The sequence below is a fragment of the Mobula birostris genome, chromosome 17 (genome assembly GCF_030028105.1).
Source record: "Mobula birostris isolate sMobBir1 chromosome 17, sMobBir1.hap1, whole genome shotgun sequence".
NCBI classification, from domain to species: domain Eukaryota; kingdom Metazoa; phylum Chordata; class Chondrichthyes; order Myliobatiformes; family Myliobatidae; genus Mobula; species Mobula birostris.
Genome location: NC_092386.1, coordinates 5,763,744 through 5,791,642, shown reverse-complemented (window position 1 = coordinate 5,791,642; position 27,899 = coordinate 5,763,744). Strand labels below are relative to the sequence as shown.

The following is a 27,899-nucleotide window of genomic DNA, read 5'->3' as shown; positions in this document are numbered from 1 at the left end:
ATACCTAAATAGTTCACCTATTTAGTTTTTGGCTGCATTGAACTTCCTCCTGTGACTTAACCATACGATGGAAGATTCCCTCCATGGGCTTCAGCAGCCTTGTGTTGTTTTAGCATGACCACCGTTAACAGCAAGAGGTGTTATCAGCAAGAGCTGCAAACTCAGTCAGCTTCGTCATGGATACTACCCTCCCCAGCATCAAGGATAGCTTCAAAAGGCGGTGTCTCAAAAAAAAAATGTGGCATTGATCACTAAGGACCTTCATCACCCATGACATATGCTCTTACCCACAGGGAGGAGGCACAGGAGCCTGAAGACACACACTCACCATTTCTTCCCCTCTGCCATCCGATTTCTGAACGGACAATGAACACATCAATACTTCCTCAGTATTTTTGCATTACCTACTTAATTTAGTGTGTATAAGCCAGGGTTCCTGAGACTTTTGCACACTACTGTATTTCTCAGCGTGGAGCAGAGCTTGTCAATCTACCAGGAGCAAAGGAGGTTGGGAATGATGAGGGTGGAGCGCCGTGTTGAAGGCTGGGACAGATGGCAGCACAGGAGTGCCAGGGGCAGAGAATGGTGTGAGTGCGGACACATCCAGCCCTGAGACATCGGGCAAAGTCATTTGATTCCAAACAATTGGTTTATTGTCATTAAAAAATCTCTCAGGTGCTATTGCCAACCATGATTCCCCTCTCCTTGCCCCCTCCCATTCTCAGTTCACTATAAAGACCCATATCAGAATCAGGTTTATCATCACTCATATACATCAAGAAATTTATTTTTTTTTAAATATAGCAGTAGCAGTACAGTACAATACATAAAATTACTACAGTACTGTGTAAAAGTCTCAGGCACCCTAGTTATATATATGTGCCTAAGACTATTGCACAGTTCTGTATATTCATATTGTAATTTATAGCTTTTATTATGTTTTGCACTGAACTGCTGCTGCAAAACAACAAATTTCACGACATATGTCAGTGATATTAATCGTGATTCTGGTGAACCAAGTAGCAATAGGACTCTTAAGGCTTCAGCTATTCAAACATCATCCAGCAGGGGGTGCCAGAGAGCAACACTGGATCAGTTTTCCCAACCCTTTGCCCAGTGCCAACTACTGCTGACACCTTAGCCAAGATCAGTTTCAACAGCACAAAACAGCCCGGCGTTTCCCTGTAAAGGGCAGTGCACAACCGTTCCATTTCATGGCTCTGACTGAATTACTTTAAAACCAGGAAGTTGTAAAAACAAGACCGTAAGTTCAATAGGAAAACATTTTATTTATACACGAACAGCTAAACAAAAAAATTAAACCATTCAGAACATGGATCCTTGTTTCCTTAACAAAATCTACAAAGATAATTACAGCACCAAACTAAAAAAAAGTCTGTACACGTTCAAGGAAAAACCTTACAAAAAACTTTAAATATTGCACTTGGTTTCTAGAACATTTTGGATTTTTAAAATATTTATTCCTAATTTTAAAAATCAGGAAACTAAATTGAATACTGGACTGTGGAGTCCTTTGTCTCTTAAGTTGGGGATCAAACAATATTGAAGAAAATATATAGTTATATTCAAAAATCACTATTATAGCAATTCAGATTAGGCAGATATCTGAAGCAGAAAACCCCAATCAAATACCCACACTTATGTTCGGAAATGAAAAGAAGACTCCATCAGCTATGGCCATGTTTTGGCCAGCAACAAAGGCTGTGGAATTAATATTGACCAATCCCTTTAAGTGATAATTTTCTTTAATTATATGGAAATCAGGTTTCCCACCTGGTTAAGCAACTGTTGATCCCTAGTTTGGAAAGAAATGAGGGTTATCCAAATAGAAACATCAAATGCCCTATAATGCCAAATACCTCACAAAACAACTTGTACATCAGGGACACTCGCAAAATACCGTGAACCTCAATGCCCTCTCTTAGCAAAACAGGAAAGAAAATATAACTCAATTAACAGTCAATTCCTTTCATGGTGGTGTTGTACCCAAGTTTGGCATACAGAATAGCATATTTGTATTTTTTTTTACAAAAAGGCCACTTGTGGAATAAGACATTCACTTCCATGACTGGGTTAACTAGGAGGAAAAGGACTTTCTTTCGCAACAGCAATGACTATTTGATCCTGGTGAACACAGTGTCCAGTCCTCAATGAAGTCCTCCAGACAGGAATGACAGTTTCTGTGCGCGTGGAAAGCAGTTGACTAATAGTTGACCTGATACGTTGGGAATAGGGAAGCAAAGTAGAAGGGAAATAATATGGCGGAGGCAACAGTGAGGAAAAGGAATTCAAAGTCCAACCATATTTTGCAATCGTCCCTCATATTGAAACAGTGCAATTTAATCAAAACACAAAAGAATACCAACAATTTGGCAAGTGACAATTTCACCTGAGATTTTGTGTGTTTTAGGCAGTCTGAAAAACACAAAGATACTCTGTGTATAGTAGAAATGCAACAAATAGGAAAGACAGATTATTTCCCGAAGAAGGGAAATGTAATAGAGTCTCTCTTTGCAGTCTTTTTCCACTTTTTTGGATCTGTTGCTATTCTACTACAGTAGATTGCAAAATGAAGAAGTAGCAACAAATATTGGCTTGAAGGCATTTGATGTTTGTAAAGAAGCCACAGTTGGATTGGTGTTACAAGGCTAGCCTGAGAAGACAATACTGAGCACGTGCAAAGCAGGTACGGTCCAGGCTAAATAATATCAGTGCATTCCATCAGGTTTGTACACTGCTGACTTGATCTTCGAACTACGCAGACCCCAGGCAAAAATAAAAATTAAAATCACTAACTTGATGCCTGTAGTTCACCACAAATGAAAATTAGGAAAGAAAAAACAGCCATCATCACGACTGAATGGAATATGAAACATAACACAAGCACTGAATAATATGTGCAAATTTCAGTTAAGGTTGAGACCCCAGGAAAACGGTGTGAAAAGTCAGGCCAAACTGTGGTCGCTGTCCACTTCAGCTGCTTCTCGCGTACGCTCCGTGGGAAAGTAACTATTTTTCCCCGGCAGCAATGGCAGCTCTCCGAGCCACATAGATTCTGGCTTTCATTCGCACTGGCTGTCTCTCGTTTATTCACGGTCACAAAACGTCACTGAGCTATAGCTTTCCGTTTCGAATCTTCTGTCCTCAACAGTGCAGCAATGCATTGTTGTTTCAAACCATGAAAGAGGAGGCCCAACAGCCACACAAAGCCCTTCAGCGGGTGGAACAACACATGTTTGTTTCACGGTTTTGATTTGACTGATCTGGGTGAGGGTCAATCTGCAAAACAGAACGAGTTAGAAGAATAAATGAACAGATAGAACTTCCCAGCTGAAAAAACTCTATTGATCTATCTAAATATTCAGCACTCAAATGGCACGGAAACGATTTAGAATGCTAGCAAGCAGGGTTCAGTTCCTGCCGCTACCTGCGAGGAGTTTGTGGGTTTCCACTAGGAGGCTGATTTCCTCACACACACAAAGACAGCATGGGTTAGGCATGGTGTGTTGGTGCTGGAAAATGTGGCAACACTTGTGGGCTACCTCTGGCACATCTACAGATTGGGATTGTTGGCACAAATGGTGCATTCAAACAACCTTGTACACTGAGGCTGTGCCCGCTGGCCCTAAACTCATCTACGGTAGGAAACATCCTCTCTACACCTACTCTATCTAGGCCTTTCAGTATTGGGTGGGATTTTATTGAAAAAAAATCTCCGTTCTTCTAAACTCTAGAGAGTATAGACCCAGAGCCAGCAAACACTACCCATCATGTTAACCCTTTCATTCCCAGGATCATTCTCATGAACCTTCTCTGGCTTCTGCTTCCCTCTTAGTATTGTTGAAGGGACTTGGCCCAAAACGCCGACTGTTACTCTGCATTTCCTGCATCTGCAGAACCTCTTGTATTTATGAACGTGAAGAAAGCCAGGTACTGTTTTGTATTTCTCATATCTATTCCTGAATGAAGTTTACTTTTAAAATAATCACAAATTAAAAGTTCGATGAATGCACATAAAATGCAGTAGGAGCTCGGGTTGGTCAGGCAGCCTGAAGGGTCTCGGCCTAAAATTAGCCTCCCTATCATACTACCCAACTTACAGAAAGCAGAATGGAAAAGCCTCCAAAAGGAGTGGATGTAACCCAGTCGATCACAAGCAAAGCCCTCCCCAGCATGGAGCACCCTACACAGAACGTTGTTGCAGGAAAGCATCAGGGACCCCACCACCCAAGCCACACTCTGTTTCTCCTCAACCACCAGGCTCTTGAACCACAGGATGTAACTTCACTGGCCCCATCACTGAACTGTTCCCACAACCTATGGACTCACTTCCAAGGACTCTTCCTTTCATGTTCTTGATATTTATTGCTTATTTATTTTTTTCATTTTGTATTTGGACAGTTTGCTGTCTTTTGCACATTGGTTGTTTGTCCGTCCTGTTGGGTGCAGTCATTCATTGATTTTATTGTGCTTCCTGCATTTACTGTGTATGCCCACAAGAAAATAAATCTCAGGGTTGAGTATGGTAACACGTACATAGATTGATAGTACTTTAACCTTTGAACTTGAACCTTGAGCTCCTCCCACATTTCGTGGGGTTTGATGCAGATTTCCAACACCTGCAGTCTCTCACATCTCTATTAGATGTCTGGGCTTTGTCTATGACAAGGGGAAGAGGCCTCAGCTCAAGCCTAATGACTATGTTTTGCTCTTTAAAAATATACAAGTTCCCCAAACTTGCTAAACTGCAATTTCTGCTGAATCTGTCCTTGGCAGTTGGTGACAGAAATGGAGAAGAGGATGGAAAATATCCCACAGCAAGCAGAAAACACACAGGATCTGGAGCTACCAAAACGTTACTTCCATATTTCATGTATTTCAATTAAAAGCTGGAGGCCATCAAATGCATGCATATTAGGCTTACATCCTTAATAAAAAATACAAATGTTATTACTTTTAATACAGCTCCTTCAATTGCAGTAAAAGACCGCATTTACAATTTAGCAAGAAATATCAGGAAAATGCTTAAAATGATTCTGGGTATGAAAGGGTTAATGTACAAGGAACGTTTGATGGCTCTGAGCCCGTAGTCATTGGAGTTCAGAAGAATGAGGGGGTGGGGGATCTCATTGAAACTATCGAATATTGAAAGTGAATGTGGAGAGGATGTTTCCTATCGTGGGAGAGTCTAGGACCAGAGGACACAGCCTCAGAATAGAGGGAAGCCCATTTAGAAGGGAGATGAGGAAGGATTCCTTTAGCCAGAGGGTAGGGAATCTGTGGAATTCATTGTCATAGATGACTGTGGATGAGGTCAAGTCATTGGGGATATTTAGAGTGGAGGTTGATAGGTTCCTGATTCGTCAAGGTGTCAAAGGCATGAAAAAGAAGTTGAAAGGGATAATAAATCAACCATAATGAATGGCAGAACAGACTTAATAGGATGAATAGCCTGCTTCTGCTCCTATGTCCACTAACTGGGTCAGTTTGCTCCTAACATCATATGTATCTCCATTTATAATAGGATGCTCTGTTAAACTGCCCAGAGAAGGGTGAGGGAGGTGGTGTTTTGGTGAGCTCTGGGCAGTTTGATTAGAGTACAAGACATAGAAGCAGAATTAGGCCATTCAACTCATTGAATTAGCTCTGTTGTTCCATCTTGGCTGGTTTATCATCCCCTATCAACCCTTTTTTCCTACTTTCTCTCCCTAACCTGCCTGATCAAGAACCCTCCATTCGGAGGCTGTTCCCTCCGACATGGTCACAGACTCACCCACTATAGGAAACGGTTTCATCACAGATTTCCTTAAATTGGTGCAAATAATCCAACCATACTAATAGCCTTCACTTTAGTCCAAAAGGAGGATGTTTTCCGAGCTTGGAATTGCAACAAGTCTTCCCTATTTTTAAACCTGAACCTTTTAGCAATAAACACCGGCTTTTAAATAAAAGAAAATCCAAAAGGAAGCAAATCCATAGTTATCAAGATGCTTCATCCAAATTTACTATATTGCCAAGCTTGTTGCTGTGAAACTCAGTCCCCATTCTCCAGCAGGGGGATGTGTGTGCAAGGGCCGTATTGTATAGGACTGTGTGTGTAGATTTATATAGCCTAATAACTGACATAGCACATAGGTTTGGTATCTGGGCAGATTGTGCAGTTGCAAAGATGAAGAAACTGTTGACGTTTGCCAAATTATTCTATGAAACTGCTTTTGCATATGTACAACTTAATTGAGAATTCTTTACATTGTTTTCAGTGCTAGAGGTCTCCGAGAGTCTCACACACTCTCACACAAAGGAACTTCTTTTGCTGTTGTCTTGCTGTTTTTTAGACCATAAGATATAGCCCTGACCAATCAAGAACCTATCAACTTCAGCCTTAAATATACATAAAAGCTTGGTCTCCACAGCAGCCTGTGGCAAAGAATTCCACAGATTCACCACTCTCTGGATAAAGAAATTCCTCATCTTCATTCTAAAAGGATGCCCCTCTATTCTGAGGCTATTGCCTGTGTGGCTGTTGAACATTGTGGCACGTTATATTAGCACCAGAATATGCGGCAACGCTTGTGGGCTGCCACCACCACACCCATAGCTTGTGTTGGTTGATAGTGTAAATGATGCATTTGACTGTATATTTCAATGTACACATGATAAATAATTCTGAATGTGACCTCGTATTCCTCCACTACAACAAAACTAAATTTACTTTCTGACACAAATCTGAACTTCTTACAAACTAATCTCATGATTTAAAGGCATCCATTAGTCTTGCGAGACCATGGATCTGCGCCTGGAAAGTCTTCACTCTCCAGGGCGCAGGCCTGGGCAAGGTTGTATGAAAGATCAGCAGTTGCCCATGCTGCAAGTCTCCCCTCTCCACGACACCAATGTTGTCCAAGGGAAGGGCATTAGGACTCATACAGCTTGGCACCAGTGTAGTCGCAGAACGATGTGTGATTAAGTTCCTTGCTCAAGGACACAACACGTTGCCTCAGTTGGGGCTCGAACTCACGACCTTCAGGTCGCTAGTCCAATGCCTTAACCACTTGGCCACGTGCCCACAATCTCATGATACAATTCCACAAAAAAAAAACACCAAAATCTTAGTAAGAGGTAGTTTTCATTTTAACTGGAATACTAAGCTTTAATTCCTGCTTAGTTAGTTATTCGATACTCATGGCCCAAATAGTCTATGAAGTTTAGGTGTATGCATTATAATTTCATTGCATGAATCTTTAAAAATAACTGCTTTGGGATTCTAGCTCACCCAGCAGTGTGTTGGATGACAAGGGAAATGCGCAGTGACTGAGATTTCAGGGAGTGGTACATTTTCAACATCAGAACTGTGTTATGTCATGCTCAGTTTCAAGGGCTGTATTCTGCAAGGCCATGTTCATATAGACAGAAGATTGGATTATGAAGTGTGTATCATAGAGTCACTGAGGACTGTTAATTGTTAATGTATTGTTTTGTACTGCTGCTGCAAAACAACAAATTTCATGATATATGTTAGTGATAATAAACCCAACTCTGATTCTTCCTGTAAATTTGAAAATGGAGGAAAAAAAAATTATAAACAACGTTCTCCTCCTAATCAAGCAAAAGGACGCTTACCTCTGAATACACAGGAGGAGGCTGGTACCTAAATTCCTGGATGTAGGCAAACAATGGTCCCTCAAACACTCTTTCTAATTCATCACGGACTGCTGTTGTAGCCAGATTATTTCGTCGCTGCTGCTCAGATACAATTTCTGCATAGCTGGGTGGAGCTAGAAAGTAAACACAGGCAGTGGTCAGTATTTAATTTTTTATTTAGAGATACAGCACAGTCACAGGTCCTTCCGGCCTAGACAGGCAGTGCTGCCCAATCACACCCCTGTGACCAATTAACCTACTGACCCATACCTCCGGAAACACCAACGTTTGAGTACAGCCTGCTCCCCCCGCCATCGGGTTTCTGAATGAACAATGAACACTACCTCGCTTTTCTTTGTTCCTTTCTGCACTAATTACTTAACATTATATAATTTCTTATTGAAATTTATAGTGTTTAAAATTATTGTGTATCACAATGTACTGCTGCCGCATAACAACAAATTTCACAACATATGCCAGTGATATTAAACCTGATTCTGATTCCTTATATGTTGCTTAAGTTCTCCTTGAAGCTACCAGGACAGAGTAAAACGCATCAACACTTAGAGCAACGCAATCCAAAATTCCTTCCGACCGAGGGTTCCCAACCAGGGATCCACAGACCTCTTGCTTAATAGTATTGGTCCATGGCGTAGAAAAGGTTGGGAAGCCCTGCTTTAGAGTTTTATTAAGTCAACATAACCAATGTAATAAAAAGCAAAATAACCACAGAAAGAATTACAACTAGAGAATTACAAAATACAGTAAATATTAAAAAAGGTACACTGTGTCTGTCATACAAGGAAGAGAAGATGTGAAATTTTGCAAAATATTGTGTGCTGGCTTTTCCTTTGTACTCCAGCGATAATAATTTTATCTCTTAATCTTAACTTGAACTGAAAGGAGCTTGGTCCTGTCTGTTTACGTGGTCGATCTTGTCCACAGTCCCTCAGTATACTCTGAGCACCCCACGGCAAAAGACTGATGCAATGTGGCAACACCTTTTTAAAGTTAGAGGTACAGTTCGGTAACAGGTCCTTCAGGCTCAACAGGCCCAACAGGCCCAAGCCATCCAAGGGCACCAAGATAGCGCAGCTGTTAGCACAACGCTATTACAGCTCGGGGCGTCGGAATTTGTTCAATTCCAAGGTCATCTCCGAGGAATTTGTATGTCCTCCCCATGAAATGTGTGGGGTTCCTCTGGGGGCTGTGGTTTCCTTCCACAGCCCAAGACCATAAGATATAGGAGCAGAATTATGTCATTTGACCCATCGCATCTGCTCCGCCATTTCATCCATTTTCCCTCTCAGCCCCAATTTCCTGCCTTCTCCTTGTATCCCTTTGTACCAGTTAGTAGTTTAATTGGTCATTGCAAATTGTCCTGTGATCAGGCTAGGGTTAAATTGATGGTTGTTGTACAGCACAACTGTAAGGGCCATAAGGGCCTATTCTGCACTGTATCTCAATAACTAAATAAATTACACCAATGTGACCAATTCACCGCTAACCAGTACATCTTTGGACTGTGGACGGAAACCGGAGCAGCAAGGGGAAACCCATGCAGTCACGGGGAGAAAGTACAAACTCCTGACACACAGCAGCATCATTGAACCCAGTCTCTGGCGCTGTGACAGGGATACGCTAACCACAACACTACCGTGCCTGGGACTGCACTCACCGGAATTCAAAAGAATGAGAGGGGATCATATAGATACATAAAATTAGGAAAGAGATAGATAAGATAGAGACAGGAAAGTTGCTTCCACTGGTTGCCGAGATGAGAACTTGGGGAACGTGGCCTCAAGATTCAGGGGAATGGATTTAAGACGGAGATGAGAAATTGCTTTCTTCAGAGAGTAGTGAATCTGTGGAATTCTTCATCCAGGGAAGTAATGGAGGCTACCCCATTAAATATATTTAAGACAAAGGTAAATAGTTTTAATAGCAGGGGGATTAAAGGTAATGGGGAAAAGGCAGGCCGGTGGAGCTGGGTCCACAGCCTGATCAGTCATGATCTTATTGAAGTGTGGAGCAGGCTCGACGGGCCAGGGAGCCGAATCCTGCTACTCGTTCTTATAAACACACGGGATCTTGCAGATGCTGGGAATCTTAAAATACACACAAAATGCTGAAGGAACTCAGCAAGTACAGAAATATCCATGAAAGGGAATAAACAGTTGACATTTCAGGCTGAGACCCTTCATCAGGACTGGAAAGGGGAAAGGAGCCAGAATAAGAAGATGGGGGGAAGTGAAGGACTACAAGCTGGCAGATGATAGTGGAGACCAGGTGAGTGGGGGAAGGGGGATGAAGTGAGAAGCTGGGAGGTGATAGCTGAGACCTGGTGAGTGGGGGAAGGGGATGAAGTGAGAAGCTGGGAGGTGATAGCTGAGACCAGGTGAGTGCGGGAAGGGGGATGAAGTGAGAAGCTGGGAGGTGATAGCTGATAGCTGAGATCAGGTGAGTGGGGGAAGGGGATGAAGTGAGAAGCTGGGAGGTGATAGCTGAGATCAGGTGAGTGGGAGAAGGGGGATGAAGTGAGAAGCTGGGAGGTGATAGCTGAGATCAGGTGAGTGGGAGAAGGGGGATGAAGTGAGAAGCTGGGAGGTGATAGCTGAGATCAGGTGAGTGGGAGAAGGGGGATGAAGTGAGAAGCTGGGAGGTGATAGGTGGAGGAGGTAAAGTGCTGAAGAAGGAGGAATCTGATAGGAGAGGAGAGTGGACCATGGGAGAAAGGGAAGGAGGAGGGAGTGCTAGAGGGAGGTGATGGCAAGAGAAATGAGTGAAAGGAGAGCTAGAATAAAAACAAAAGAGAAGGGGATGGGGGAGTAGTTACCAGAAGCTGGTGGAATCGATGTTGATGCCATCAGGTTGGAGGCTACCCAGACAGAATACGAGGTGCTCATTCAACCTGAGAGTGACTTTATTGACATGCCTCCACGCAAGACTGCAGCTCTCACTCACTGCTACACCAGGTGGCTGTTCTACCTTGGGCACACAAGTGGGAGACGCCTCAATGGATTTAGATTTTCCGAAGCTCTTTCCTACCTTCAGGTCGCTCAGGCAATGCGAGACTCAGCCAGTTGAGATTCATGCTGCATTGGCTACTGACACTGGATGTCCGGCTACCAAAGGGGTGCAAGGGAATGGTGCCAATAACTAGTGGTAAATTCAAAGTTAAGTTCATTGCTCCAGGAATATCCACGTAGACCTAAGGGAGAAAAAATTTGAGGTGTTAATTGCTGAGACATTCTCCCCCCTCATTCCAATTTCTTCCCTTATTCCTTCTCTTCAGAAGGTGGTAACTTATTCTGGAGCACGATTCCACCAGCAGCACACCATGTGGCTACTGTTCACACGAACACCTGGATAATGAAGGGTGGTTGTGCCTTTCCATTACAGGGTCCAACTAATACAGTTTCCAATGCATTTCCATACACATGCACGTCCAGCAGGGCCGCTGGATAGCAATCTGTAGAACAGGAAACTTGATCAGGTTTCTTTTGTTATCAGCTGTTATCCCCCAAATTCGGGAAGCAAGTCAAGTTGGAGCCGGAGTGGCCACTGCGACTGGGTGCACCGCCACCTTGAGTTCATCGAGCCCAAAGGAAGTGCCTTCACCAATGCCCAGCTGAAACCGCTCAGCTTGGTAGAAATGTGCCAGTCAAAATGTGCCAGCTTCCTTTGTTTCGCAGCTCAGAGCGCACTGCAGAACTCACCTACCCACTGAGCAGTGAGAGAAGGCAGTGCTATTTACCCCAGAATGTTTCACTACTGAAAAGACAAAGTTAAACGCCAAGATTTCTCTTCAGAAGTGCAGAGGTAAATCACTCAAAAACCTGGGCTTTGTCTCAAAGAAAAAGTCAGTATTTGAAAACAGAGCAACACACACAAAATGCTGGAGGAACTCAGCAGGTCAGGCAGCATCTGCGGAAATGAATTAACCGTTCCCGGTTCAGGTTGAGACCCATCATGGTTCTGGTGAAGGAAGGGTCTTGGTCCAAAACATTGACTGTTTATTCCTCCCTATAGATGTTACCTGACCTGCTAAATACCTCCAGCATTTTGTGAGTGTTGCTTTGAATTTCCAACATCTGCCAATCTCATGTTAATATTTGGAAACAATTCATTTTTGCACGCTTTCTGAAAGATTGTACTGTGTGAGCATTTTATTTTCTTTTGAATCTTTCAATGGAATAAAAGTTGCAAATAATGATTTCTCCTCAAATATCCATCCCCTATCACCATTCAATATGAATGGCATCACATTTTGTCTGATATTGTTGTGATGTTAACAATAGCCTTCAAAACCTGGCTCAAGGTAACTATCAGGGCCCTACAGATTTTATCACAGATTTCATTTTCAGTACGCTCTTCTGTATCCAGCACTGCAATTGACATTTTGATGAGCGAACAAGGATCCTGACTGATTCTTTCCCCACAATTCTTTAAATAAAATGGGAACACCCAAATTATTCTGTTGGCTAAGGTTGTCGAATCTTTTCATAGGATGTATGTAACTCTGCCACGGATGGTCCGAAGGCCGGCTGTGAAAGGAGGAGGTTTGGCATGGGGCTGGTAACCCAATCCTGTAAAACCCCAGAACTACAGAAATGCCAGACGCTCCAAAAACCCCATCCCTGGGAGAAGAGGGACACACCACGAAGATGAACTACACCTAGTGACAATGAGAAAGACTGGTCTAGGACAAAGGACTCTGTTGAGGTACTGTCAGCGGCCTGTGCCCCAGTAGGGGTGATGGGCTTAAGAAGAAGAAAAAATATTCTGTTGGTTGAGAACATCTAATATTTTAGCCAGGATGGATAAATCTCTAGCTCTAAAATATATATATTCTAGATGGATAGAATCCATGACTTCTATAGGTGGTATTTTGGTATTGTTTTTATCTCTATATCTTTATCCATATAGAACCTATGACATCTGTAGGTGATATTGTTTGATATTGTTTTTGACCCTCTAGGATTGTGTTTTCACTTCACGATCCACTCAGAACTAATCAATTTAAATTTTCATTCATACATCAGTCACAGGGAGCTGAAAAAGCATCAGTTTAAGATTGCCAACTAAGGAAGAGGAAAGAGAAACACAAGTGATTGAGTTTTACTGTAGGCCTGTTTTCTTTTACAGAACAAACACTTTCATTCCTGAATTGCTGCACACTTCTACAGAAAGGACATTTTGACTTCAATACACAGTAACAGATGTGTATGATGAAAAATGATGTTGTTACTACTAAATTTCACGTAGCAAACCACAGTTATCCTTAAACTCGCATACTTTTGGAGAAGGACATTAATAGAGGTTACATTCTTAAAAACTTGTTACAAATGATGGTAACACACCATGGAATGGCCATGGTTAAACTAACCTACTGAGGGGGGAAAAAAATGCAGAATTTTACACTGGCAAGTTACCAGAGAAAGGACAAATTCTTCCAAAATATAAAATGACACTATTCCCAAGACAGTAAGTTACCAATCTCAACCAGGCCAGCACAGGAGGGATAGGTGGAAGCTAACTGTCTCCCCAGAAGAAGAATAAAAAAAAAATGTCTCAACAGTTTTAAAAAACAGGGCAAGTCACCCCGCGCACCTCCTGGCAGCCGGTTACAGAGCGGCATTGGCTTGGGAGCAAGTCACCTTCACGCACTCTCGGCCTGGATGTTGTGTGGGTTGATCTAGAGAAGGGAGAAAATAATTTTTTAAATGGGAAAGAAATATAACACAAAACATTAAAAAGAATTTTAGTGTCTACAAACACCTGCATTCACAAACGTTACCTGGGGAAAGGGGAATTTTGCATTCTTCAAGCTTACAGCAGGAAACCTAAAAAAAGGGGTTAGGAAAAATATGAAAGAGCATGAAAATTTCTCCCATACAGTTTCCTGGGCTTTCCTTGACAGCCAATTTCACGCCAAGTCACGCTATTGGGAGAGAAACTGGATGCCAAAGGATCGCCACCTGTTTGAGAGGTTTCTATGGCTAAATAGACTTAACCAAAGACTGGGAGCTAGACTGGGAAAGGGGAAAAAAAGAAAAGAAAGAGGTGAGCAAAAATCAAAGCAGGAGAACGATAACTCAGTAAACCACCTTTTCAAAAGGACCGGTGTTAACAATGAAATGTTTTTCCAACCAAGTCCTCATTTTGAAAATACGGAAATACCTACCGTGAGTGAGTATTCCACGTGAATTATGCTGCAGTCTACAATCGACGGTGAAACCGGTGGAATTTTCAGTAGCTTTCCATTCCAACTTTCCGTTTTACCAGATGACAATGACTCTCCTCGCAAGTTGGCTACAAGGTGTTTAACTTCTTTCACTTTCCCTTTGGCATAGAAAGTCTGTGTTTGGTAAATGGCTGCCTTTGGCACTACCATGCGGGAAGAACAGTTCTCAATCTCAGCAAATATGTGAATTGATTCACCTGCATAAAGTGACAAAGTGACACAAATTACATTGTGCACCCTGTCTCAAATATGCATCACTCTCATTACAGGCAATCATTTTAAAGGCCATTTTAATGCATCAACCTGAACTTCAGCAGTGCTCTAAGTTAATCATCACACTCAGTAGCCACTTTATTAGATAATTCTGTTTGTTCATGTAAATATCTAATCAGCCAATCATGTGGCAACAATTCAATGCATAGAAACATGCAGACATGGTCAAGAGGTTCAGTTGTTGTTCAGACTAAACATCAGAATGGGGAAGAAATGTGATCCAAGTGACTTTGACCGGGGAATGATTATTGGTGCCAGATGGGCTGGTTTGAGTATCTCAGAAACTGCATTGTCTCCTGGGATTTCCATGCACAACAGTCTCTAGAGTTTACAGAGAATGGTGCGAGAAACAAAAAAAAACATCCAGTGAGTGGCAGTTCTGTGGGCGGAAACACCTTGTTAATGAGAGAGGTCAAGGGAGAATGGCCAGACTGGTTCAAGCTGACAGGAAGATGACAGTAACTGAATTAACCATGCGTTACAACAGTGGTGTGTAGAAAAGCATCTCTGAACGCACAACACATTGAACCTCGAAGTGGATGGGCTACAGCAGCAGAAGACCACAGGTTTAGACTCAGTGGCCACTTTATTAGGTATGGGAGGTACCGAATAAAGTGGCCACTGAGTGCATTTGTGCATTAACATCATCTATCAAAATGGAACATTGCCCCAATATGAATCACAGAAACCTGCACCCATTTTGTTACTTTCATAGTAGAACTGAGATGGAATATTTTAAGTCAACATTTTAATTAAAAACAAGTATTTGAAAATAAATTGTTTTGTTGGGTTAATAGCTCTGTGGATGATCTGTCCGACTTTCTTGAAAGGGATGACTCCCCGGCACTAGCCACCTTCTGGTGTATGGTAAGTACAAAAACCAATCTGGCTGGAAAACAAATGCTTAGAGGCCTACCTGATAAATTTGGTAAAGGCTAAGTGATGACAGCCAAGTCAACTCGATGGGCCGAATGGCCTAATTCTGGTTCTGTTTTATGGTCTAATCCTCTCTTCAATGAAACTAAATAGATCTTTTGATCTCCAGTATGGGCAAGTTAAAGAAAGATCAATTTGACCAAAATTGGGAATAAGGTGGCCATTTTACACGCCTCCTCCCTTGTCCATACAGAATAAGTCCAATTGAAATGCCACCTCAGCTATCTGACTAATTTGTTAAAACCAAGGAATGAAATTAGTTTTCAATGCTCCTGATTTTTTTACCTGGTGTGTAGCCCTTGCGTTCGATTTTGGCACTTAGGGATATTGGGCCTGAGGAACAGAACCAGCAACAAAGAGTTTTCTCTTTAGTGCCTGCCTGTGGTGACTGCAAAAAGAACAGAAAGCACAGTAAATACCCCTGCTCCCTTCACAATAGACAGTCGCTCAGGAAGACATACGGCGCTACATCAGTAGCGAAATAGCTGACAATCTATGCCATGCACGTTCAAGTGCGAGATGTCCATGATTTACAGAGCAATGCACAAGGGGTGCATATTGCCTGTCCTGTAAATGGAGGATGGTGTTCTACAGACCTTCTGGTCGAGTTAAAATCAGTACCACTGAAGCATCACAGGTCAAAAACCTTGGTTAAATCCCAACTTCAGAAACTGTCAGCATTGTTCACAAAAATGGCCTCTACTTCATGAATATTTGCAAAATAATATCAAGGAAATGATTCTTCAAAGACAAATTCCTTCAACTATCCGAATTTCAGGTAGCAGAAATTTTAGTTAAATCCTATTATGGGTGCTAGTCTGTGAAAGGGTTCCCCAATTACTACCATTCTTCTCCAAGTGTATAAGGCAGTTCTGGTCACCTACGTACAGGAAAGATGTAAACAAGGTTGAAAGAGTACAGAGAAAATTTACAAGCATGTTGCCAGAACTGCAGGACCAGAGTTATAAGGAAAGATTGAATAGGTTAGGACTGCTTTCCTTGGGACATAATAGATTGTGAGGAGATTTGATGCAAAAATTATGAGGGGTATAGATAGGGTAAAGGCAAGCAAGCTTTTTCCACTGGGTTGAGTGGGACTACAACCAGAAGTCATGGGTTAAGGGTGAAAGGAGAAAAGCTTAAGGGGAAACTTCTTTACTCAGAGGGTTGAGAGAGAGAGTGTAGAACAAGCTGCCAGCACAAGTGGTGCACGCGAGCTTGATTTCAATGTTTGAGAGAAGTCTGGCTAGGTACATGGATGTGAGGGGTATGGAGGGTATGATCCCAGCACAGGTTGATGGAGTAGGCAGTTTAAATAGTTCAGCACAGACTAGATGGACCGAAGGGCCTGTTCCTGAGCTGTATTTTTCTATGACTAAATGCATTATATGTACAAGTCAGTTTAGGTCAAGATTAAGTTTTTAATTTGTTTTAGAGATACAGCTAAGGCCCTTCTGGTCCTTTGAGCCATGCTGTCCAGCAAATTCCAATTTAACCTTAGCCTCATCACAGGACGATTTACAATGATCAATTAACCTGGACTGTGGGAGGAAACACACACGTTGCTTACGGAGGACGTCAGGACTGAACTCCAATGCAGTGAGCTAGAATAACATTGTGTTAACTGCTATCCTATCATGGCACCCAAAAACTATGATTATTTCTATTGTGGCACACTCATACTTCCATGGCATGCTCAAAATTTGCAAGACATTGTGTAGTACTTCTAACAGATTAGACCAAGTCGAGTGAGGCCCCAAAATTTCCCAGCTGCTCATTGCATCTCTCCTCTCTGCCCCCTCACCATCCATCACCTGTCACCTTCTAGCTTGTACTCCACCCCCTCACCGCAAACCCCCCCCCATCACCTTCTACACCAAGCTTCTTCATCCTTCTTTTCCAGTCCTGAGGTGCACTCGACCCGAAATGCTGACTGTTTATTCATTCCCATAGATGCTGCCAGACCTACTGAGTTCCTCCAGCATTTTATGTGCATTTCCCCAAAATTTCTCAGCAGCATCTTGATAGCTTACAGTTTAGCCACTCTTAATATTGTTTCATAGACTAGTCACTTGATTATTTCATGTTAGCAATTGAAAGCTGGAATGCAAATATAAATCGGCATTGCAATGCTGGGATGTGGGAGGAAATCTGAGCACCCAGAGAAAACCATTTAGTCACAGGCCGAATATACAAACTCCTTACAGACAAGTGTAAGAATTGAACAGGCCGCAGGGACGCAGAAGAATGCAGGGGAGGGGGGATATCTCATTGAAACCTATCGAATATTGAAAGGCATGGATAGAGTGGATGGGGAGAAGATGTTTCCTGAAGTGGGAGAGTCTAGTACCAGAGGGCACAGCCTCAGAATAGAAGGACATCCCTTTAGAACAGAGATAGGCAGGAATTTCTTTAGTCAGAAGGTAGTGAATCTGTGGAATTTATTGCCCAGACAGCCGTGGAGGCCAAGTCATTGAGTATATTTAAAGCAGAAGTTGATAGATTCTTGATTAGTTAGGGCATCATAGGTTATGGGGAGGAGGCAGGAAAGATTGAGTGGGATAATAAATCGGCTATGATGGAATGACAAGGCAGACTTGATGGGCCAAATGGCGTAATTCTGCTCCTATGCCTTGTGGTCTAATGGATTGCTGGCACTGTATTAAAGTTTTTCTAACTGGTACACTACAGTGTGGTCCCAAAGTCAACCTACTGACGATGTTGGATCACCAATATTTTCTCATGAAAGATTTCTAATAATTACCATGCAGTGTTTCAGGCAGTAATAAGCACCTGGTTTAGCAACCTACTTTGCATTCTTTAAATTGATTTATAAGTGGACCTGTACAGGGAAAAAATGTACAGAATTTTACAATAATAGGTTTGCAAAACTCTCAATCACTCACCAACAACAATGGAGTGTTAATGTCAATGTGTTCAAAGACTGTAAATTCCTTCTTCACTTTCATTACCAGCATCCATGGTCTGTGTAGTTCAGCCTTCACCCAATAGCGCACACTGCCATACTTGCCTTCAAACGAGGTAGCTAATGGTCTATCAGGAAAGAGCAAAGCCCCAGTCAGTGGCAACAACTAATCAGCTTGCAACAGAGTCATCAACTTCATGGGGAAAATCAACCATTCAGCAACATCTTTTAAAATGCACAAACACAAGAGATTCTGAAGATCAACACACACAAAATGCTGGAGGAACTCAGCAGGTCAGGCGGCGTCTATGGAGAGGAATGAACATTCAACGTTTCAGGCTGAGACCTTTCATCAGGACTGGAAAAGAAGGGGGAGGATGCCAGAATAAGAAGGTGAGGGGAGGGGAAGGAGGACGAACTAGGAGGTTGATTAGACCAAATAGCTTGCTTCAGTGCTCCAAAAAGATTGCATGGTTTATTCTTGTAAATAAACTTTAAAGCTTATTTTGATATATAAAAAATAGCCTGATTCTGTACTGTACACCTTCTATAATTTTACATCAGTGATCATGGGAAATATTCACTACAGAAAAACAACTGGATTCATTTCAGTGAAAGAATGGTATCAAATAGCCCCGACAGGGTTCTTCATAAATTGTTGTTTATTTATTTATTTACTTACTTACTTTTATTGAGATACAGCATGGAATAGGCCCTTCTGGACCTTCAAGCCGTGCTGCCCAGCAATCCCGATTTTAACCCTAGCCTAGTCACAGGACAGTTTACAATGACCAATTAATCTACCAACCGGAAAGTCTTTGGTCCATGGGAGGAAACCCACGCACTCACGGGGAGGAACGTACAAACTCCTTACATAGTACGCCGGGATTGAACTCCGAACTCTGACACCCCAAGCTGTAATAGCGTCTCACTAACTGCTACACTACCATGATGTCTTCTGTGATAAGTGAGGAATATTGCCCAATACAAGTACATTTATAATATTATAGGAGGGAGCTGGAAGCTTTAGAGAGGGAGCAGAGGAGATATACCCGGGAGCTGCCTGGACTTGAGGGCATGTCTTATGAGGAAAGTTTGACCAAGCTACTTTAGAGCAAAGGAGGATGAGAGGTGACTTGATAGAGGTGTACAAGATAATAAGAGGCACAGAATGAGTGGATAGCCAGCAACCTTTTTCCCAAGGCAGAAATGGCTACTATGAAGAGGTATAATTTTAAGGTGACTGGAGGAAAGTACTAAGGGGAATGTCACAAGTAGGCTTTTAAAAAACTAACAGAGTGTGGATCAGTTTGCCAGGGTGGTAGTAGAGGCAGATACAATAGGGACTCTTATAAAAGCGCATGGACAAAAAAAAATAGAAAGTTATGTGGGAGGGAGGGTAAGAGTAAAGGGACACCACAAGATCACGGGCCAAAGGGCCTGTATTGTTCTGTTCTATAAATGAACAATTATTTGGAAATATGTCATTACTCCATGAAGCACTTAATAAGGAAGCAAGAACTGCAAATGCAAATCTTACATCTGTGGAAGCTCAAAGCTGAATGGGTATTCGTGTCTGCCTGAAGGGATAGTGGTGAGATCTTCTTCCGAATCATCGTCGTCTGAAAAATAAAAATCACATGAATGGAACCGATTTAACTAGTTATTTTCATGATCAAAAGAATAAGAAAAAAAATCCAAAGCAAAATAGCCTCACCACATACCCCAACTACCACTACTTTATCATTTCCTGTTAGTCACCTTATGCACAAACACTCCTGTGCCTAGCATCGTCACTTTATGCAGAATCAGGTTTAATATCACTGGCATATGTCGTGACATTTGTTGTTTTGCAGCAGCAGTACATTGCCACTGTAAATTACATGGGAGGGGTGTGGGACAGGTGGTAGAGAAGGAGTGCCAGGGCGGGGAATGGCACGGGTGCAGACACACCCAGCTCTGAGACACCAAGCAAGGTCATCTGAATCTAAACAATTGGCTTATTCATCATTACAGAATGTCTCTCTGGTGCTTCCTGCTCCCCTCCCCTCTCCCTTCCCCTTTTCCCAACCATGATTCCCCTCTCCCTGCCCCCTTCCCACTCTCAATTTACAATAGAGACCCAGATCAGAATCAGGTTTATCATCACTCACACATGTAATGAAATTTGTTTTTTTTTGTAGTACAGTGCAATACATAAAATTACTACAGTACTGGGCAAAACTCTTAGGCATCCTAGCTATACATAGATGTCTAAGACTTTAGCACCGTACCGTATATATAAAAAAAATCAAATTAAATAACTAGTGTAAAGATCGAGAGGAAAACAGTGAGGTCGTGTACAGGGGTTCACTGTCCATTCGGAAATCGGATGGAGGAGGGGGAGAAAGCTGGTCCTGAAACATTCAGACTCCTGTACCTTGCTAACAATAGAGGGCATGACCTGGGTGATGGGTCCTTCACAATGGATGCTGACTTTATGAGGCATCGTCTGTTGAAGGTGTCCTGGATGCTGGGGAGGCTGGTGCCCGTGATGGAGCTGGCTGAGTTTACAACCCTCTACAGCTTTTTCCGATCCTGTGCAGTGGCCCCTCCATACCAGACGGTGATCCAACCACTTAAAGTGTGTGTGTATATACAAAAACATACACACACACACACACATTTAGGATCTGGAGTAACAATTATTTTGTTTTCCTTTACACTTGTGTACAGAAAATGACATTAAACAGTCTTAAATCTTGAATATGTTATGAGACAAACAATCAGTCCAGTTGAAAGATACAAGTAATCTTGTTTTTCCAATAAATTTAACACAGGAATAATTTCTGCAATAAATGAACTCGATACACATTTTTGGGATTTTTTCCTTCGTGAGATGCAGATGTCGTTAGAAGTATTGTCCAGCTTTAACTTTCCCTAATCTGTTAAATATCACCCATTTTTTTAAAAAACTGATCTGCAGTCACATATTAAACCAGATTTCCTTTATTTACTCCAATCTAATTATTTTACTGTTACCTCACCGAGACCAACTTTAATTTCACACTTATCTGCTTTCTTGAACTGAAGGAAAATGTGTTAGCTTTTAACCACCAGGCTCCTGAACCAACGTGGATAACTTCACGCAGCCCATGCACCTCAACGCTGAACACTGCCTCTGGACTCATTGTCAAGCACTCTGCAACCCATGTTCTCAATATTATTTATTTTCTCAATTACTTATACTTTTTTTTTGTATTTGCATTCTGTCTTCTTCTGCATAGTCAGACTGTGTGTAGTTGTTCATTGATTTTATTGTATTCCTTTGTCTACTGTAAATGTCTGCAACAAATTGAATCTCAAGGTTGTATATGGTGACATATATGAGCTTTGATAATGAATTTCCTTTGAAATTTGAACTTTAAAGGCCCCAGATGTTGTGGATTCACACACAGAGCTCCAGATGAGCAGCTGATGACCCAGTAATTAAACTGCTACATTACCACCCAAAGCATAATAAAACGTACAAGTCTTGTCCTAATGAATACTTCTGGTACTTTTAATGAATGGTGTAAACAGCTGCACCCATAGATGTTATGAACATACGCTCAGTGGCCACATTATTGGGTGCACCTGATTGTTAAGGCAAATATCTAATCAGCCAATCATGTGGCAGCAACTCAGGGCATAAAAGCATGCAGACATGGTTAAGAGGCTCAGTTGTTGTTCACAACAAAAATGGGGAAGAAATGTGATCCAAGAGACTTTGACCGTGGAATGATTGTTAGTGCCAGACAGGGAGGTCTGAGTATCTCAGAAACTGCTGATCTATTGCGATTTTCACACACAACATTCTCTAAAGTTTACAAAGAATGGGGCAAAGAAACCCAAAAAAAAACATCCAGTGAGCTGCAGTTGTGTGTGTGAAAGTCCCTTGCGAATGAGAGAAGTCACGGGAGAATGGCCAGACTGGTTCAAGGTGACATCAAGTTAAATAACCATATGTTAAAACAGAGGTGTGCAGAGGCGTGGCTCTGAATGTACAACACATTGAACCTGTAGCAGAAGACTGTGAACATATAATCAGTGAATGACCATGAAATGACCTTAGGGTGAATGATAATATGAAATGGATTTTACAAACTTGGTCTGTTACACAATATGTTGAGGCCCTCCATTGGTTGGGGGTCGACCGAGGATGCTGTGTCCTAGCTGTCTACATGATACGCAAGCCAAGCAGTATATAAAAAACAGCTGTTGCCCATGCAGCAGCCCCCCCCACCCTCCATGCAGTTGATGAATTCAAGAAACAAAAGAGATTGATACAGTGACCATCGGTGTTGCAAGAATTGCCCGTCTGCGTTATACTCGCATCACGTCAGACCTTGAAGAGAAAGGGCAACAGTGGTAGAAGACCACAAGCATCCACTCAGTTGCCACTTCATTAGGTACAGGAAGCAACTAATAAAAGTAGCTACTGGGTGTAGAATATTTTATAGGCATCAGTGAAAAGTCTGTTGTTAGCTGTCCATTCTTACTTGCTTCGAAAGGGTCAACTACAGGTAAAAGCTTTATTCAACAAACTAACCGAGGCTCTTTGCGGTCCAGTTAAGATCAGTCCACAATAATGCAGGGCCAGTTTTAGATATACGGCAGCTCTGGAGAGAAAGACAGTTGATTTTCTTCCTTGCAGGACAGTATTTCACTTTACACTCTCATAGAAACACTGTGGCAACCAAATGCCAATCAAAATATCTTTGAATCCACTTGCAGACGGCAGCATGGTAACGTAACACACAACAACAACACCAGCTGCAAGGTCGGGATTCAATTCCAGCCATTGTCTCCAAGTTCTTCCTGTGACCTTGCACGTTTCCTCCACGTGCTCTGGTTTCCTCCCACATTCCAAAAGACATACAGGTCAGGGTACCCTGCTTAACTGATAGCCCAATTAACCAGAATCAAATAATAAAGCCCGGTGTAGTGTCCAATGGCTCCACAGGTGCACGTGACTGAAGCTTAGTTAGAAACTGTTCAGCATCAGTCTCCTGTCTCAATTAAGCGGTATGGCATCCCAAATAAAAGACAATCCAGACTATTTTAGTTTTTGTTCTTTAAGAGTTGTCCTAAATAAGTGGCTGCTCCGATTAAACAACCGATGGCCCATTTAACCAGAATCCACTGTACATTATAATGTTAGACAGTTATATAAAATAATAAAGAAAAAACTTCTATATAAAGATTCACTTCTATATCTGGAAAATATCCATAACTAATAAAATAACTTATGCAATAGTTTGCAGATGAACACAATCATTGTGAGAATGTAGAAAAGTAACTGAGGGTTTAATTCCATCCGCAGTCTGTAAGTTTTTGTACATCCTCATCTAGACCATGTGGTTTCCTCTGGGTGCTCCAGTTTCCTCCCACACGCCAAAGTCATACGGGCCACTGAGCGTTGATAAGTTGTGGGCCTGCTACGCTGGCGCCATAAAAAGATCATAATACTTGCGAGCTGCCCTCAGCAGATCCTCGGACCATGTTGGTCATTAACGCAACACGAGCCATTTCAGTGTGACAAATAAAGTGAATCTTAAACTCCCTTCATAAATTAGTATCAAATGTAGGAAAGTTTTCTTATAAATCTTGCTCTTTCAGTTATTCAAGACCTGATATTCCATAAATAGAACAGACTTGGCTGCTTTCTTGTAGCTATAAGGGGCCAAACAGGCCCCAGTCTCTGTTACCCCTAATGGAGACAGGGAGAGCACTGCACCGCCGACTGAAGTTACTAGGCGTTTTAGTCCTATCAGCAGCTTCGGGTTCTGAGTAGCTCCACCCAGCACATCCACCGTTGAGGCTTTGGGGATTTAAATTTTTTTTAAAGATAAACAACTTGACCTTCGTTATTCCCTTCAATGACGTGACCTTCACTCAAACTATTTCGAATAATTTGAATTCCAAGTTGCACGTTTACTGACCAGCACGGAAATTTAAAGATTTTAAAGGTGAACTCTATGACAACCTGATGCTAATTTCCGATTTACAGATGACCCTTTCCAACCATACACCTGCCCCATTTTAAATCCTTCTTTCACTAAGAAATGTTTAAAATGGCTTTATTGAAATTTTCATAATCACATTAGAACATCGGTTCATATCAGAAAAAAATAACTAGCTTAGCATTTTCCCCTCTTCTTGCACTGCTTTTTAAAATTTGACTATACATACCCATTGAAATTTAGTTTTTATTACGTATTGCAATGTAGAACAAATTTCACGACATAGGACAGTGATATTTTGATTGAGAACACAATAGAGAAAGAGTAGGAAAATTAGCAAAGTATCAATATGTGCATTTTGTACAAAATGCGTGGACCCCTTTGTACAGCAGCTTGTCGGGCTATGATTGCGCCGAGGACTGGCCGCCCTGCTCTCCACCTTTTCCTGCCAGCTCAGCACGCAGCGGAGCGGGGCTGTCAATCAGAGCCTGAGAGAGCCGGCCTGAACCGGTGCGAGCAGCCCAGCGCAGCCGCATCCACATGGTGCTCGTCAGCGCCGCAGAGAGTGCGGAGCGGAGCCCGGCCCTCCCCGGCCCGGCGTGCCGGCTGAGAGGCTGGCGTCCCAGCCAGGGGGAGGGACATCGTCGTTCATTGGAACGCACCGGCCGCCCCGCAAACCGCAACAGCATAAAAGCGGCGCGGCACAAAAATAGCCTATTTGTAGGAAAAAGAAACAGGTTTAGTGGTGCTGGCACAGATCGTGAAATTTTGCTTTTTTTTGCAGCAGCAGCGGTACACCGCAATACATAAAAAGCTATGAATTGCAATAAGTATATATATATATAAAATAAGATTAAATAAATAATGCAAAAAGAAAATACTGAGGTAGTGGGTTTGGGTTTTTTTGATTTGCTTCTTAGCCGTTTCGGCACAGCATTGTGGTCCGAATGGCTGTTCCTGCGCTGTAATGTTCACGGGTTCATTGTTCAATCAGAAAACTGATGGTGGAGGGGAATAAACTGTTCCTGAAACGGTGAGTGAATGGCCTCGGGCTCCTCTAGTCATAGTCATACTTTGATCCCGGGGAAAATTGGGTTTCGTTACAGTTGCACCATAAATAATAAATAGTAATAAAACTCTACCTCCTTGAAGGTGCAGGGAAGATCTCTTTTCGAAAGCATTGCAAATATCCCACTGATCAGGGAATTACACAAAAAGTGTCTATAATCACTAATTTTGGAGATTGGACAAAACGAATCTATCCAGCCGGCAGCATACAAGTCACCAGCTACTAATATTAAGTGAAAAGCGCCGTTCAAAGTGAAAACAAAGGCAAATATACTACATTAAACGCATTACACCCATTCTTTTTACTGTGATCTCATTGTCAGGATTGTTGTTTCAAACACAAGTGATTCAGCAGATGCTGGAAATCCAGAGCAACACACAAAATGCTGGAGGAACTCAGCGGGTCGGGCAGCATGCAGGGAAATGAATGAACAGTCGACGTTTCGGGCCGAGACCCTTCATCAGGAGTGGGAAGGGAGGGAGGGAGAAGCCGGAATACTCCCTTCAGAATCGATGTTCGCATTAACAGGAAATAGCCGCTCAGGAATAAAATGCATGTAGTAATTGAAGTTCAACGTTTCCCCCCTTGATGTAATTCTATATCAGCAGTTTACTGCTGTCCCCTTGCAACATTTTAAACTCCTTTCAATTCAGATTTTTCTTTTGCAATGTGATTTAGGGCAGAGAGAAGATAGATGATAGGCAGTTCCATTAGCCAAAGAAAAGTTAACAGCGCCTTAGCAACAGCCTAACAAACGGCAGAACCAATCGGCACGCTGGGGAGGGGCAACTCCAACGAAGCTTAACTGTGCGACAGAAACTTGGGTAAGATAATACAGAACTAAATATTGAAACAAATCATTATTATTGCAAATATCTTACATATCAACTATTAATTTGGAAATTTCTCAAGTGTTTAATAATTATTTTAAGAAGAGATTGGAAAAATACATCCACACAGCCGTCAGGACACGAATCACCCACGACTCAAATATTAAGTGAAATGCAGAGTTCGAAGTGAAAACAACGGCAAACTACAAACATCTTACAATAGACGTATTACTGCTGTAATGGCAAAACTGGATTCGAATGTCGCATTTCACTGTAAAACAAAGTATTTTGACACGACATCAAAACTGCACCAATGTGCAGGTACAAAATAATAATTTAATGTAAAATAAAGATTTTCAATAGCACTGGACGTAGAAAATGAAGGTGTAAAGCAGCTGTTGCAAATTGTTTTTCTGCAAAAAAAGCATTAAGTCATCCTCACCATCTGACAGTGTGGACCAATGAGAGAAGAGAAGGCGCACAGCAACCACCCGCCCCCCTCCTCCTCCCCGATACTTGTCCCAAACAGGATTGAACCGCTTTGAACAAAGGGTGGAAACTTAGAAAAACAACTAAACCAAATTTTTAAAAAATAATACAGTATCTACACAAGATTTGCAATAGGTAAATGCAAAACATGCACTGTCGACATTATTGCGTCAAGATATGTCCGTTTTATAAATACAGAATAAAATTCATTTGCTGTCATTACACATCGAAGTGATAGAGGAATAATAGGTGTTACTGTATGCATCAATACATAGTACATTTAGATAAAATAGCGTCGCATGAAATCAGTAGTTACTGCATTAGTGTTCTTTAATTTCAAATACCAGTTCTGAGAAACATTAGATTGTAAATTGATGGCTTAAGTCAGGGATTTAATGTGGAAGCCATTGCATGGATGTAGGGCATTATATAAACTACTGAAGTTGTAAAATCCATTTTTTATTTTAATATTTTTATTCTGCTCTGTAGATCTAAACAGGAAAAAACCTCAAAACCTGGTTGAAGTTTCTGTCGCTGCGTTTCTACAAATGTAAAATTTTTTAATGTATTACAAATTACATAATGTTGGGGACTATTCACATAGGAGGAAAGGAGGGGGTTCAAACCTCTGCAAATCGGTGGGATAAAATTGCAAAAAAGAAAGCGAGATATTGACAGTTTGTTTCAGATGGTTTTCATACCTAGCCTGAGTAATTAATGTCCTACCACTTTTTTTGGCAATCAGATTTGGCAGTGAAAAGTGATCCGCAGCATGCCGAACTTTTACATCCGTAATGTCTTTGCGGATGGGTAATAACATGCATTTTTCTTAAACATAACCAGCGTCGTGCCCTAGATTGAGTTAGTCAGATAAGATGCACAAAGCCACGCAAACTTGCATAACCTTATTTTAAAGTAAGTGTTAAAATTAAAAAGCTTACCTCTGTCGTGCCCGATTAAAATGTCTTTGTGGTTGAAATACTCCACTTCTTCGGTGTAGTTCTGAGTGTAGGCAGTATTAGAACCAGCATTTCGCGATTCTGTCCAGCGTACTTTCGCCTGTCCTCTGCCGTGGATTGTAAGAGATCTCACCCTAATTTCCCCAGTAACTTCTATAGTCACCCGTCCAGAGACCGAATCTCCGCTGGCATAGACAGGAATGTTGTTCTCGTTAGGACAGTCATAGCTTATTGTAAAACTCCTCACCTTGCCCAGTACCATGGTTATATATCTATATATAGATATATACGTGTGTGTGAGAGTATAAAAAATATACAAAAATGGAGATCTGAAAAATGTGATCTTCACCACTGATCTCTGGTTTGCCCTGCAAAAGCTGCAGGCGCGACCAGTGGGATGTTAAAAAGGAGCATTTGGATCTGGACAGTCGGAGATGCTGCTCCCCAGCTTTTGGTCTGTACAAAAGACGGGGGTATCATACCTACCACCTCACTTAAAACGGTTTTTGTGAAAAACAACCCAA

The 27,899-nt window shown here is 41.9% G+C and overlaps 1 protein-coding gene and 1 long non-coding RNA gene across 8 annotated transcripts in view; one reads left to right on the top strand and one right to left on the bottom strand.

Moving 5' to 3' along the window:
• LOC140211488 (uncharacterized) overlaps positions 1 to 14,939 on the top strand; it is a 31,609-nt gene extending 16,670 nt beyond the window's left edge. For 2 of the 6 annotated variants that reach the window (XR_011889481.1, XR_011889482.1), the window contains 2 exons: positions 3,857 to 3,951; positions 4,798 to 5,428. This is a non-coding gene — a long non-coding RNA (uncharacterized lncRNA). Of the gene's footprint in view, positions 1 to 3,813; positions 3,952 to 4,797; positions 5,429 to 12,171 lie in introns of those variants that run through there. The other 4 variants (XR_011889485.1, XR_011889484.1, XR_011889483.1 and 1 more) reach the window with 4 other exon arrangements.
• On the bottom strand, positions 1,295 to 27,899 carry LOC140211487 (arrestin domain-containing protein 3-like). Of its 2 annotated transcripts, XM_072281230.1 has the most exons (8): positions 27,358 to 27,899; positions 19,585 to 19,666; positions 18,025 to 18,172; positions 15,404 to 15,506; positions 13,850 to 14,106; positions 10,711 to 10,873; positions 7,642 to 7,796; positions 1,295 to 3,300 (listed from the first exon to the last, which is right to left on the bottom strand). In XM_072281230.1, exons 1-8 carry the CDS (start codon positions 27,635 to 27,637, stop codon positions 3,235 to 3,237), a joined length of 1,254 nt encoding a protein of 417 aa, XP_072137331.1. In that variant the 5' UTR covers positions 27,638 to 27,899; the 3' UTR covers positions 1,295 to 3,234. The 2 variants fall into 2 exon arrangements, with proteins under 2 accessions (XP_072137331.1, XP_072137332.1); XM_072281231.1 differs by lacking the exons at positions 15,404 to 15,506; positions 19,585 to 19,666; positions 27,358 to 27,899 and having other exon boundaries at positions 18,025 to 18,110.

Excerpts from the sequence above, each read along its gene's own strand:
- LOC140211487 (XM_072281230.1), bottom strand. The coding sequence starts at position 27,637 with ATGGTACTGGGCAAGGTGAGGAGTTTTACAATAAGCTATGACTGTCCT. Across the intron at positions 18,173-19,584 it reads AGCTTTGAGCTTCCACAGAT|ACCATTAGCTACCTCGTTTG; the intron begins GTAAGATTTGCA and ends CTTTCCTGATAG. Across the intron at positions 7,797-10,710 it reads ATTGCCTGAGCGACCTGAAG|CTCCACCCAGCTATGCAGAA; the intron begins GTAGGAAAGAGC and ends TTTACTTTCTAG.